The 15807-nt window shown below is 27.1% G+C and overlaps 1 protein-coding gene across 1 annotated transcript; it reads left to right on the forward strand.

The window, feature by feature from the left end:
• The first annotated feature begins 12796 nt into the window (after positions 1-12796).
• On the forward strand, positions 12797-14519 carry LOC105778278 (dof zinc finger protein DOF3.6). Its single transcript, XM_012601958.2, has 3 exons — positions 12797-12954; positions 13125-14055; positions 14161-14519. Exons 1-3 carry the CDS (start codon positions 12907-12909, stop codon positions 14190-14192), a joined length of 1011 nt encoding a protein of 336 aa, XP_012457412.1. The 5' UTR covers positions 12797-12906; the 3' UTR covers positions 14193-14519.
• The last annotated feature ends 1288 nt before the right edge of the window (positions 14520-15807 follow it).

Below are 15807 nucleotides of genomic sequence, written 5' to 3' on the forward strand. Positions count from 1 at the left end.
AAAAATGATTATGTTGATTATTAATATCTGATTGTTTTCTAATTTTTAAGCCTGAATATCACATTGGATATTTTATTTTCAATATATTTAATTTTTATCATATTTATTCCATCTACTAAATTCAAACTCAATTTAAACTAGAATTATGACTAATTGAAATCTAGATGAACTTAATCCATACTTCAAGTTTGACTCCATTGAAACTAGTTGATGAATGGTTCTAATTAATTTTATTATCGATTAAATATGATCACGATTCAATTGATCGGTTTATGTCTAATTTATATTATGACATCAACACCATATATAATTATTTAAGCTTGGCTCAACTCAAAATTTACTTATACGTCCATATTTGTAAACAACTAAACCTAAATCCTTTTAGACCTATCCATATTTTTTATTTTTTTAAATATGTTATTTTTATTTAATACGTACTACTACTATATAGTTTTTCCTTTATAAAATTTTAAATTTCATATAATTCAAATTACTTAATATATATACAAAATATATTATAAAATTTTACAATATATTATTTTAATACAAAAGTAGTTCAAGACTAAGAAAATAGATTGTAAACAGGGTCGTAGATAAAAGGGTAAGCAATGACTTTGATCTCTAAAACTGATAAATATACTTTTTAATTCCTTTGAAATTTATAAAATTACAAATTAACCTAATATCTAATTTTACAAAACCTATAATTCATCTTTAATCCTTCAAAGATAATTTTCTAATTTTGTCCCTCGTCGTAAATATTGAGATTATCATCAAAGACAATAAAAGGAGTGATGAATATACCTGTTATGTGTACTCCATGAAAGTTTGAACGAAAATTTCGGCCTCATGTTTCATATGTGGGGGACCCCTTAGAGACCTGTGGGGGTTGTGAGACCAGCTTTATTTTTTATTTTTTAAATAATAATAATAATATTAAAAAGCTACTATATGTTATTCTAAGGTAAGGTTGTAGGACCCAAAGACAAGAACCTTACAAGAAGGTGTTGTGGGACCCACAACAAATCTGACGTGGCAAAACAAAACAAAAACAAATTGAAAATCAACCCGACAGCGAGCATCTGATGAAGACCAATCTCCTTATCCCACTCACGGCGGCTTCCTCGTTTATATTACATTCCTCCTTACGTTTTTTTAGTTATATATATACACTATTCATCACAATTATAATGACAAGGAGTTGATGGGTGAGGTCGGATCGGGTCGAGTCAGATTGAGTTGAATAGGGTCGGATTAAATTATGTTAAGGTATAATGATATATATAATTGTTTAAGTTTGATATTTTAAATTTTTAATAAAAATATATCTATTGGTCATGTTAGTATAAAATAAATATTAAATATAATTAGTAATTAACAAAAAATACACATTTGGTTTAATGATATTATCTTCTCTCATTATTTATTTTATGACTGTATTAACAACCACCACGAAGGCGACATCCAATGGGGAATTTGCTATTTTAGTTCAATGCCAAAGATATTACTTTGAAATAGCTGGGAAAGTTCAGGTATGATTCTTTAGGTGATAACCATGGAGTACAACTCATGAATAAGAATATATTTGGTTATATCTTTATATGTAGGGTTAAAAAATTATGTGAAAATTATATTTATAAAAAAAATTATGCAAAAAGTAAATGAAATTTGGTAAAGGACTATGGAGGCACTTAAACTAGGAGATGGATTGCATTTTGCCCCCTATTCAAAAAATAGGAAAATTAGTCCCTATACATTAGATCAATGAGTAAATTGATTATTTTGTTAAAAAAATCCATCCATTTCTTCTATTAAAATTGGTTCCTGATGAGGTACACAAGGCACACCACATGTCACTTTTTTGTTATTCTATTAGTCATGCTAATTTTTACCAGTAGAATAAATGAAATTTTTAATAGAAAAGATCAGTTCCTCCTTTATCAAAAGCACAAATATTATTTTACCTATTTTTTAGTAGAAAGAGCAAAATGAAATCTAACACTTAGTACATGAGCCTTCATATATTTTTACCATGAAATTTTAGTTGAAAGGAAAAGGTGACTATTTTCTAAAGTTTTTCGGGTTTAAATTAATTTATTCACATAATAATATTTGTTACTTTATAAAAAAATTAGCTTTTAATTATTTTCTAATTGAATTGATATTCGATTAATTAGTAACATCGGTTCAATCACTTACTTAATATATATATATATATATATATATATATATATATATATATATAAATGTGTATAGCATGATTCATTTAATATGCTTTTATCATTCGGTTTTTAAATAAACTTTTATCGTTGATTTCATCCTCTGTTTTTTTTCATTTTGTAAGTAATCTCTTTTATATTTTTATTGTATCTAAATAGTGTTCTAAAAATTACTCTAAGTACAAATTAATTGTTAATTTTTTGTTATTTTCATGTAGGTTTTATTATTGATGTTTGGGGTTTTGTAGCTAAGTCTGAAGTCAAAATTTTTTTCTTTTGGGACGAGATAAATTATATATTTTTATGAGAGCTGAAATGTATTGACTTATATCTTGATAGTTTTTAAAAGTACTAAATCGAAATTCTAACATTTTGGGATCAAATTATCATATATTAACTTCAAATTTTGGAATTAAAGCATCAATTTTCAATTTTAGGTTGTAGGCCAAGCCCCTACTTGCACACTTCCCTTCACCCCTGTTTGTAGTTATCTTTTTCAATAATATCATCTTTAAGGTTCGAATTAACATTTACGATTGAGAATGTAATGTATTTTATCACTACATCAAACACTGGTTGATATTAAATATTAATATTTTATTTAAGTATAATTTAAGAATTAAAATTTATGGGAATAATTTTTTACCCAAAATAAATATTCATAAAAAAGAAGTCTTGAATGCATTGATGAAAAGGGTCCTTAATTTTGTGCCACCCACTTGAGGGGCCATAAATATGCATGATTGGTTATTGCAGGAAACTGTTCATAATTTCAAGTAGAAAAAGCTTTTGTAGGGACACCATCCCATGCAACCAACCAAGCTTTTTTTTTTCCCTTTTTCACCCAAAAATTAAAAATAAATAAAATAAAAAGAAATTCCAAACTATTTCTATTGTGAAATGGAATGTATAATCATATAATAATTACTAATTATTTTTTCTCAGAAATAAAATTTTATTAAAGAATAAAAAGTGTATATTCGATAAAAAAAATTATTGATCAAATAATTATGAAACCCATATAATTATCACATAAATATAAAGCTTTAAATTTTTTTTAGTGAACTACAAGGGGAGAGTAAAACTCTAACAACAACGCAACTAGCGCGACTCAAATTCAGTCCACATCTGAAGCGGTGAACACCCTGACCATCATGCTTGGGATTCAACTTTTAACTCTTTTTTTTTTTTTAATTTTAGTTGTAAAAAAATGATTATGTTGATTATTAATATCTGATTGTTGTTCTATATACATAAGCATGAATATCACATTGGGATATTTTAGTTTTCAAATATTATTTTTATTTTTTATCATATTTATTCCATCTACTAAATTCAAACTCAATTTAAACTAGAATTATGACTAATTGAAATCTAGATGAACTTAATCCATACTTCAAGTTTGACTCCATTGAAACTAGTTGATGAATGGTTCTAATTAATTTTATTATCGATTAAATATGATCACGACTCGATTGATCGTTTATGTCTAATTTATATTATGACATCAACACCATATATAATTATTTAAGCTTGGCTCAACTCAAAATTTACTTATACACGTCCATATTTGTAAACAACTAAACCTAAATCCTTTTAGACCTATCCATATTTTTATTTTTTTAAATATGTTATTTTTATTTAATACGTACTACTACTATATAGTTTTTCCTTTATAAAAATTTTAAATTTCATATAATTCAAATTACTTAATATATATACAAAATATATTATAAAATTTTACAATATATTATTTTAATACAAAAGTAGTTCAAGACTAAGAAAATAGATTGTAAACAGGGTCGTAGATAAAAGGGGTAAGCAATGACTTTGATCTCTAAAACTGATAAATATACTTTTTAATTCCTTTGAAATTTATAAAATTACAAATTAACCTAATATCTAATTTTTACAAAAACCTATAATTCATCTTTAATCCTTCAAAGATAATTTTCTAATTTTGTCCCTCGTCGTAAATATTGAGATTATCATCAAAGACAATAAAAGGAGTGATGAATATACCTGTTATGTGTACTCCATGAAAGTTTGAACGAAAATTTCGGCCTCATGTTTCATATGTGGGGGACCCCTTAGAGACCTGTGGGGGTTGTGAGACCAGCTTTATTTTTTATTTTTTAAATAATAATAATAATATTAAAAAGCTACTATATGTTATTCTAAGGTAAGGTTGTAGGACCCAAAGACAAGAACCTTACAAGAAGGTGTTGTGGGACCCACAACAAATCTGACGTGGCAAAACAAAACAAAAACAAATTGAAAATCAACCCGACAGCGAGCATCTGATGAAGACCAATCTCCTTATCCCACTCACGGCGGCTTCCTCGTTTATATTACATTCCTCCTACGTTTTTTAGTTATATATATCCATTCATCACAATTATAATGACAAGGAGTTGATGGGTGAGTCGGATGTCATCGATTAGTTGAAAGGAAAAGGTGACTATTTTCTAAAGTTTTTCGGTTTAAATTAATTTATTCACATAATAATATTTGTTACTTTATAAAAAAATTAGCTTTTAATTATTTTCTAATTGAATTGATATTCGATTAATTAGTAACATCGGTTCAATCACTTACTTAAATATATATATATATATATATATATATATATATATATATAAATTGTATAGCATGATTCATTTAATATGCTTTTATCATTCGGTTTTTAAATAAACTTTTATCGTTGGTCTTAATCTTAGAATTTAAAGAATTTATCTTCATATATATACGAATAATTTTATTCATTAACACATCTATTCTTCTTACTTTTTTTTATATAAAAAGTTAAAGTCTTGGAAAGATTCAAATTTTTTAAAAGAATTAACAATCTTATTATAAGTTTTGATCATATTTGTTTTTTATACAAGTTTTAGAACTATCTATATTCCTTCTTAACCTATAAACAAGAGGATAATGCACTTAGACTATTAGAATTACATTGACAATAATGTTTATGCCAATTGAGTTAAGACTAAATCCACAACTTTGATAATTTTTTAATATTGAAATATTAAATGTAGATTCAGAAGATTAAAAGGTGATAGGACTAATGTATAAGTAATCCAAATTGAATGCTAAAAAAAATTTTGGTCAACATCTAACAAAATCCCATTGGCACAAATTCTGCTAAAACATTGGCCTTCGTCTCTTCGTTCTCTCTACTTTGTCCTATTGAAACATTCCCTTCGTAGAGTGGCCTTCCAAATAACAAATATTCTTCTTGCCTTTTCTACCTTGTAGAATAAAGCGATTTCCCTTATACACTTTGCATGTCTTCCCAATTCGCACATATTCATACTCATGCGATATCATCTCTTCCAAATAAATAATGTTTAGGTTGGCAACAAGGACATACTTTACATTTGAAACATTATAGATTTTACCATTATGGAGTTTTAGACGAACTCTTTTCATACCTTCAACTTTGAACTCCTGTTTTACCCCCTACAATGATGCAACCAAAATCGCTATCCTTTTGGAAAATAGTAAACATGGCTTGATCCTAACATACATGTACATCAGTGACAGAATTTGACACCCATTTAGATGAATCTTAACCGAATCATTACCTTTTATTTAAAGCATATCCACATCACCATCGGTCTTGCTTCCATGGACATTTGAATGTGCCATATTGTTCATAGTAGTAGCACTTCACATTACCATAGTCTCTCCCTCTAGACATCTCTCGTTGTCCACTTTTATTATGGGAAGTGTTCCTTCATCTTCAATAACTTTCCATAGTTATTGCATCTCCATTCTTGTTAGTGTGATCCCTTCCATGAATCCTTTGGTCTTATCGTAGAACAATAATTACATCATCTAGCTTAATGATATTTTTTTTTTCCGTTCAACAGTGGTATTACCATTGATTTGTAAGAATACGGCTAGAAAGCTAATAAATCAATTGCTTGCTCTTCATCACTTAGTATATTCAACAATTGACAAACTAGCTGCTTAAACTCATTAATAATCATGTAAATTACCTCTCTTTCCATGCTAAATGTATATAAGCCAATCTTTAAGCACAACTGATTGGTCATTTTCTTTTTCGAATCTGTTTTCTCATTTAATAAATTATACTTAATTGCAATAATAAGAGCTAACTTAATTGTTTTTTCGGCTTTCTTCTTTATAGATTGCCACTCGCTTTTTTAATCCTATCAGGCTATGTTTCATCTAAATTGATATCAAGACCTTGTTTCACCAAAAGCTCTTGTATGATACACGGCAACAAATTGAAACTGCTTTTCCCATCAAAGGACGATAATTTGAATTTCAATATTGCATTATCCATTCTTAATAGTTGCTGATGTGATAACCTTGATGGATTCACCCTTCCTTTCCTCTTGGCAACACTTTCTCTCTGAAACTTAAAGCTCTAATACCAATTATTAGGATAACATAAAAACCCCATAATAAGCACCTAAGAAGAAAAAAAAAATAAAAAATAACCAACAATGCAAATTTGATGTAGTTCAACCCCTACATCCAACTACTAAAAACAAAATAACCAACAATGCAAATTTGATGTAGTTCAACCCCTACATCCAACTACTAAAAACAATTCACTCAATTAAAAAAACTTACAATTTGTAACTTTTGCATAGACAAAGCTATAAAGCCTCCTTCATTACTCACCCCACACAAAAAGATCTCTATGTAACTTTTTTTGTTTTGGAATATATAGGTTTCTCTCTTCTTCTTAAATCTAAAGGGTAAAACCTACTCTATATATAAACATAAAGAACTCCTATTTCCTAATATTTCTTATATGTTGTAAATACTAATATATTAAGTAAACTTAGGTACTAGGTAATATCCATTGAATAGAATTATATTGCAATGCAAATCGAATGCGAATTAGAATTTGGGTAAATATTAAACAAAAGTTCAATTAGAATTTACTGCACATTTTTCACAAACTTTTACAATTACATTCTCTTTTCTCTTTCCATAGTGTATACTATTTATAAAGCTTTTTATTGAGTTGGTGTCACCTATTAATTAGGTTTCAATTCAGTTAATTTAATTTTCCATCGGGTTTAAAATAAATTATAGTATTTAAGGATATTTTAATCTTTTAATTTAAAAAAACCAATAAAATATACATATGATGAGATTTGAAATCATGTCAATTGGGTTAGCAAAACCTTAAATTTATCACTCAACCAAAGTTTTATTTTGATATTTTTATACATTTTAATTTTATTATGCAAACTTTATTATCTCAATCAATTGTATATATTAACTTGACATCAATTCAAGATTGATAACAAAACAGTAATAAAAAATTGTATGCATTTAATATTCTTAATCTCATGTGTTTTTTTATTTAAATTTTGTTTTAAATACATTATTTCTACGATCTGCGTGTAATAAGGTTTCTAATATATTTAATTATTTTCTCTCGCTATCATAATTTATAATTTATATCTATCAAAGAATTTAATTATACTACATACTAAATTTTAAGTAATACATCAAACAATTTTAAAATTTAAATTCAGTACCAAAATTTTTAACACTTAATTTTTCAGTTTATCCAACAATACCTAAATTAAAACTTTTTAATCTTCCATATCTATTTCTTTTTTTCTTTTTGTTCTCTCCATAGTTTTGTTATTATCTTCTTTTCACTATATGGATAGTAATACATAATCATTAATTTAATTCCATTTCATTTATAAGCATTAATTTAATTCTATTTTGTTTATAAGAATTAATTTAATTATATTATTTCAAAATTAAAACCTATTAAAATTATAAAAAATTAAGAAAAATATGATTTTCAAATATAAAAATCTCCTATTTGTAAAATAAAAAATAAAAAATATTTAAAATTTGTTGATATCTTTTGTTAAAAGTAAAAATAAAAATATTTAGAAACTATCAATAATTTTTTTAATCACTACCTTTTAACCACCAAAAACTCTTCCTCATACTTATTTTTAATAACATTCTTTTATTATTTTTCACACACAAAGTGGGTAAAAAATACCAATATTCATTATTTTTAAATATAAGATTAATTGTATTTTAAATTCAACCAATCATTTTCAAAAATCCCAATGACAATTTTTTTTCAAAAAATAATCCTCCATTATGCTAGGCAACATTTGGTGATATAATTTGGTGATATCGATTGAGATAGTAGCTTAGGATTTTGTTTAATTTTGTGACATTCATTATATTTTCAAAACAGCTGCCATCCTAATAATTTTTGAAAATGATTTTAAGTTTTAAACATGAAAGGAATTCTTAAGTAATTATATCTATAATATTTTTATTTAATGCAATGGATAATTACTTTTCAACCAAAAATTTAAATGATAGCAAGACAAATTTAATAAGCTAAAAGGTACAAGCAAGTCTCATCCAAATTAATTCTCCCATCAAGTATTTTTTTCCTTTGTATTTTTCTAGAAAAGGGTAGATTAATTGGTTTTCAATTTAGTATGGACTTGATTTTGCTTTTGAAAAAAAAAAATAAAGAGAGAAATTGTCTTTCTTAATTTTGTCCTATAAAGATTGACTTTGGTCGACCTTCTAAGTTCTAACAACACTTTTCAAAATTAACAATATTGTTTGTTTTCTAGTTTAATTAAAGAATTGGTAAATAAACTTTTTTAATTGAATGGTTCAAAATTGCTAGCCCCAAATTTTTTTCCTTTGGTTACTTTTCACATCATTCTCCTAATTCCTTTTTTGACTTAAATCTAAACTGAAATTTGTATTGACTTAAAAAGAAATCAAAGTCATGCAGAAATAGTAACAGTGTAAACAAATATAATAATTGGGTGAGTAAGAAAAAGTGACAAGAATATGTTGAATGTGTCACTATGAGATTTGCTTTAATCCTTCCTATGCCTACATTATTTTCATTTCTTTTCACAGACCTTTCCTTCCTTCTCATCTACCTTTGGAATAAAGAAAGTTTATAGTATTTTGATCCAAGTTTGAGTATATTTTTATTATCAGTTGGCTTGTGTTTTATAATAATTTATTTAAGTGATTTTATTTGGATATATTATTTATATTTATAATTGTAATTATATTTGTAACTTCAAAAATTATAATACTGTATTTTTCTTTAAAACGAGATTATAACGAACGGTGAAGGAATTGTAGTTTTATTTTATTTTTAATTAAAATTGTACTAAAATTAACATGAAATAAGAATTGGGACTGGATTAATCGATTGAATCATTTGTCTATTTGATTTGGTGACTTAAGTGAATCGGAAAACAAAGATTCAATCGATGGAAAATTATTATATACATTTTTCAAAATATTAATTTCTTTTATACAACTCAAAATATGATTTGTAATTAATGAGATTTGACCAAAATAAAACTTTCAATTATCAGTCGTATTTAATATTTAATTAATATTTTTCTCAAAAAATATTTATTTAATCTTTATTAAAATATTAAATTTTACTAATTTAATCGGTTAAGTCTCATCATTTATTAACGAATATTGCGTTGAGTTGTAAGGAGTTCGATATCCCTTAAATAAAGTATCGAATTTGAGTATCGAAAATGAAGAAAATAGAAAAAATTTTAATCCTCATTTAAGGGTTCGACTTGACTACAAATTTGATGGTGATTCAACGAGATTATTAAATAAATAAAAAATCTCCAACCAGAAAAGGAAAAAGAAAATCAACCATTTCATTTTCTTTTTTTTTTTTAACATTTGAGTAATAGGGAATGTTTAACTTAACCTACAAGATTAGAATAGTATACATGAAGAGACTCCAAAGGAGGACTAGAGTGAAAGTAAATAATAAAAAGAAAATCCTTAAATATTTTACATGCAAAAAACAAGAATAAAATAAAAAAATATTCAAGGGACAAAACCAAGAAACAAAGGTACATTCGACTGTGGCACATCCACCCATAAGTCTCCCCCACCAAGACCACTTTTTTCTTTTTTCCTTTCCCTTTTATTTCCCCATAAAATTCTATTATTATATTCATAAACAATAGATTGTTATTATCTTATTATTACTAAGTTTTCATCTAGGGTTTCCTCTTTCTCTCAAAACATGCATGGCCACACTAATATCTTTTTCGGGCACATTTTCAAATATAAAATCTCCTATTTGTAAAATAAAAAATAAAAAATATTTAAAATTTGTTGATATCTTTTGTTAAAAGTAAAAATAAAATATTTAGAAACTATCAATAATTTTTTTAATCACTACCTTTTAACCACCAAAAACTCTTCCTCATACTTATTTTTAATAACATTCTTTTATTATTTTTCACACACAAAGTGGGTAAAAAATACCAATATTCATTATTTTTAAATATAAGATTAATTGTATTTTAAATTCAACCAATCATTTTCAAAAATCCCAATGACAATTTTTTTCAAAAAATAATCCTCCATTATGCTAGGCAACATTTGGTGATATAATTTGGTGATATCGATTGAGATAGTAGCTTAGGATTTTGTTTAATTTTGTGACATTCATTATATTTTCAAAACAGCTGCCATCCTAATAATTTTTGAAAATGATTTTAAGTTTTAAACATGAAAGGAATTCTTAAGTAATTATATCTATAATATTTTTATTTAATGCAATGGATAATTACTTTTCAACCAAAAATTTAAATGATAGCAAGACAAATTTAATAAGCTAAAAGGTACAAGCAAGTCTCATCCAAATTAATTCTCCCATCAAGTATTTTTTTCCTTTGTATTTTTCTAGAAAAGGGTAGATTAATTGGTTTTCAATTTAGTATGGACTTGATTTTGCTTTTGAAAAAAAAAAATAAAGAGAGAAATTGTCTTTCTTAATTTTGTCCTATAAAGATTGACTTTGGTCGACCTTCTAAGTTCTAACAACACTTTTCAAAATTAACAATATTGTTTGTTTTCTAGTTTAATTAAAGAATTGGTAAATAAACTTTTTTAATTGAATGGTTCAAAATTGCTAGCCCCAAATTTTTTTCCTTTGGTTACTTTTCACATCATTCTCCTAATTCCTTTTTTGACTTAAATCTAAACTGAAATTTGTATTGACTTAAAAGAAATCAAAGTCATGCAGAAATAGTAACAGTGTAAACAAATATAATAATTGGGTGAGTAAGAAAAAGTGACAAGAATATGTTGAATGTGTCACTATGAGATTTGCTTTAATCCTTCCTATGCCTACATTATTTTCATTTCTTTTCACAGACCTTTCCTTCCTTCTCATCTACCTTTGGAATAAAGAAAGTTTATAGTATTTTGATCCAAGTTTGAGTATATTTTTATTATCAGTTGGCTTGTGTTTTATAATAATTTATTTAAGTGATTTTATTTGGATATATTATTTATATTTATAATTGTAATTATATTTGTAACTTCAAAAATTATAATACTGTATTTTTCTTTAAAACGAGATTATAACGAACGGTGAAGGAATTGTAGTTTTATTTTATTTTAATTAAAAATTGTACTAAAATTAACATGAAATAAGAATTGGGACTGGATTAATCGATTGAATCATTTGTCTATTTGATTTGGTGACTTAAGTGAATCGGAAAACAAAGATTCAATCGATGGAAAATTATTATATACATTTTTCAAAATATTAATTTCTTTTATACAACTCAAAATATGATTTGTAATTAATGAGATTTGACCAAAATAAAACTTTCAATTATCAGTCGTATTTAATATTTAATTAATATTTTTCTCAAAAAATATTTATTTAATCTTTATTAAAATATTAAATTTTACTAATTTAATCGGTTAAGTCTCATCATTTATTAACGAATATTGCGTTGAGTTGTAAGGAGTTCGATATCCCTTAAATAAAGTATCGAATTTGAGTATCGAAAATGAAGAAAATAGAAAAATTTTAATCCTCATTTAAGGGTTCGACTTGACTACAAATTTGATGGTGATTCAACGAGATTATTAAATAAATAAAAATCTCCAACAGAAAAGGAAAAGAAAATCAACCATTTCATTTTCTTTTTTTTTTAACATTTGAGTAATAGGGAATGTTTAACTTAACCTACAAGATTAGAATAGTATACATGAAGAGACTCCAAAGGAGGACTAGAGTGAAAGTAAATAATAAAAGAAAATCCTTAAATATTTTACATGCAAAAAACAAGAATAAAATAAAAAAATATTCAAGGGACAAAACCAAGAAACAAAGGTACATTCGACTGTGGCACATCCACCCATAAGTCTCCCCCACCAAGACCACTTTTTTCTTTTTTCCTTTCCCTTTTATTTCCCCATAAAATTCTATTATTATATTCATAAACAATAGATTGTTATTATCTTATTATTACTAAGTTTTCATCTAGGGTTTCCTCTTTCTCTCAAAACATGCATGGCCACACTAATATCTTTTTCGGGCACCGTAATAATAAAAAAACTTAACCTTACTTACTAAGATTTTCTCTTTCTTTTTCCATTTTTTTAATTTCAAACCCTAAAAAAATTTAATAAAACAAAAGAGAAGAGTGGAATGAAAGAGAAACTCAAAGAAAAAAAAAAAACCAAAATATAAATAAACAAACAATCCCATAACCTTTCCTTTTATCTTTCTTTCTTTTTTTTTTCTTTTCTCTCTGCAAACTCTCCATTGTTCTTTTGATGTGATTCTCCACCATATCTCTAAAAAAGATTGAAAGCTTAAGCTCAATACACCATGGTTTTCTCTTCTGTTCCATATCTTGATCCCCCAAATTGGCAACAGGTAAAAAACCCAGATTTTCTTTTCTTTTCTTTCCTTGGCTAGCTTCTTCTTCAAAAAAGATAAATAATATTCTTACCCCCTTTTTGATCTTAACTTGAATATACCATTTATTTTGATCTTCTTCTTTCTTATGTATATATTTTTTTCTCTTTTTGTTGGGAATTTTGTAGGCACCAAGTCATCATCATCAGCAAGCTGGGGTTATCACTAGTGAGAGTCATCATCATAATTCTCAGCTTCCACCACCGCCGCCGCCGCTGCCAGTACCGGGTGTTGGCGGTGGTGGTATTAGGCCTGGTTCGATGACGGAACGAGCTAGGCTAGCTAAAATACCACAACCTGAATCAGCTCTAAAGTGTCCTCGTTGTGAATCAACCAACACTAAGTTTTGTTATTTCAACAATTACAGCCTTTCTCAGCCTCGTCACTTTTGTAAGACTTGTAGACGGTACTGGACTCGCGGCGGAGCTTTAAGGAACGTACCAGTCGGCGGTGGTTGCCGGAGAAACAAAAGAAGCAAAGGAAATAATAGATCAAAGTCTCCGTCAGTTGTTACCGAACGGCAACATGGTTCAAGTTCATCTTCAAGTACACTTGTTTCTAATAGTTGCACTGATATATTAACCCACATGAACCCACCAGCACCACCTCAATTACCTCTATTGCCACCCTTACACCATCTCGGCAACTACAATTCCGGCGATATCGGGCTGAATTTCGCAGGAATTCCACCACAAGTGGCGGTGACAGGCTGTGGAACTAGTGCTAGTGACATGGATTTTCAAGGCTCAACTGGATTGGTGGAACAATGGAGATCACTTCAACAAGTTCAACAATTTCCATTTTTGACTAGCTTGGAACAATCCCAAACTGGGTTATATCCATTTGAAAGTGATGGTGTGGAGCCACCACCGAGTTATGCTGGTCATCATCAATTTCGGTCTAAGCCATTAGAGAGTGCTATTACACAGCTTGCGAATGTTAAAATGGAGGACTCTCAACAAGGATTGAATTTATCAAGGAATTTTTTGGGAATTTCGGGCAATGATCATCAATACTGGGGCACTGCCACTGCTGGCAACTCATGGACTGACCTTTCTGGTTCCACTTCTTCTTCCTCAAACCATGATTTATTTATATATACGTATAGATTCTTCTCTAAAAACCCAATCTAATACCTGGTTTTTTTGGTTAAATTATCTGCAGGTTTCATCAAGGAGAAATCAAGTCATAGATAAAGGGTTTTCAATGAAGAACAAGCTCTAACTTTTTGAATGAAGGAATGGGAGACTAAAAACAAGAGGTTTTTAGAAAAATTAATGGTAGATATTTTCTACTCTTGAAAAAAATTATTTGTTGTGTTTCTATGTATTAATATTGTGATGATCTATAAGGAAATTAAGTAGGGTTTTAATTTATATATATATGTAATTCATGGAGAGAAAAGGGTTTGGGGTATCTGACTTTGAAGAAATTAAGATAGATTATTGTCAATTTATCATAGTTGATGATGAAAAAAAACAACAATGCTTTGATCTATTATGTAAAAAAAAAAAAATTTGCCACCTCTTTTTCTTTTGCTTTAGAAAATAATTTTTTCTTTTGAAATTTCATCAGTGACTGGAGTTTTAAGTACTTTCTAGCATAGCTGAAAGTGAGCTTCAATCCCTTTCATGCAATGGGACAATAATTTCATATTTTTTTTCACTTCTTTTGCTTACACATTATGGACTTGATGACATATGAACATCTTTTTATAATCATGTCGTGTTTATTGCTATTGGAGATAAAACCGAAAAATACATTAAGTAAAAATGTTGTTTCAGTACTTTTTCTTTTTTCTGTAAGATTGATTGAATTCATTTACTGCTATGGTAATCACTGATCATCAGAATCTCAGTTTTCCCTTTTATCATCTTTCTGGGCAATTTCAAATTCCTAAAATGTTTGCTTTGCCTTACATTTTTTAGGGTTTTTAACCTGAGGTTAGTTATTTTTCACCCTCCCCAATAACCCAAAAATAATAATAAATTATTATTTTGTCTTCAATGCATTTAGTACTGTTTGTACATCCCCATTTTACCATGCTTAAAAAAAATGGATAATGGTAATTTTAAAATTAGAAATAAAAAATTTTAAAATATATATTTATAATTATAGGGAATTTTATCAAACAATAACAACATTGATTTCAATTTTTGTTTTTGCTTTTTTGTACCGAACTGAGAGTTTGGAAAAGAGAAAGTTTAAAAAGAAAATGAAAAACGCCAAAATCTCACTCAAAACCATGCAAAGATAAATACATATAGGATTCTCCAATTTTGTCAGCAATTTTTTTCTCTAACGTAAGACCAAAATCCAACAGTACAAATCAAGTCAAAAGTATATTATATATATAATTAAAAATTTTGAATTATCGTTTGCAAAAGGAAAAAAAAAATTATCATATTTCAAAAGACTTTTTCCCTTTAAGCTTTTGTTTAGGGCACATTAATTAAGCATTTAACAATGTAATTAATATAGTTTTACATCAATGGTGTACTAATGGTTGAATCGATCAAATCACCGACTTTGGGTTTGATTGGTTTAACCAGTTTGTACGGTTTAATTGAATAAATTATTTAAAAAATTATAAATTTAAAAAATAAAAAAAATCAATTCAACTAATTTTTAATTTGATTTAACTGGTTCAATCTCTTATTCCGAACTGGTATCCCAACCAATTCTTGGATCACTCATCCTGACCAGCCTACCTAATCCGATTTTGAAAACAATTATGTTAAAGAAAAAAAATCAAATTAATCTAAGTTTGTTTGATCCAATATATATAAAAAGAACTAGGGTTTTTAGTAA

This window comes from Gossypium raimondii, chromosome 10 (genome assembly GCF_025698545.1).
Source record: "Gossypium raimondii isolate GPD5lz chromosome 10, ASM2569854v1, whole genome shotgun sequence".
Taxonomy (NCBI): Eukaryota; Viridiplantae; Streptophyta; class Magnoliopsida; order Malvales; family Malvaceae; genus Gossypium; species Gossypium raimondii.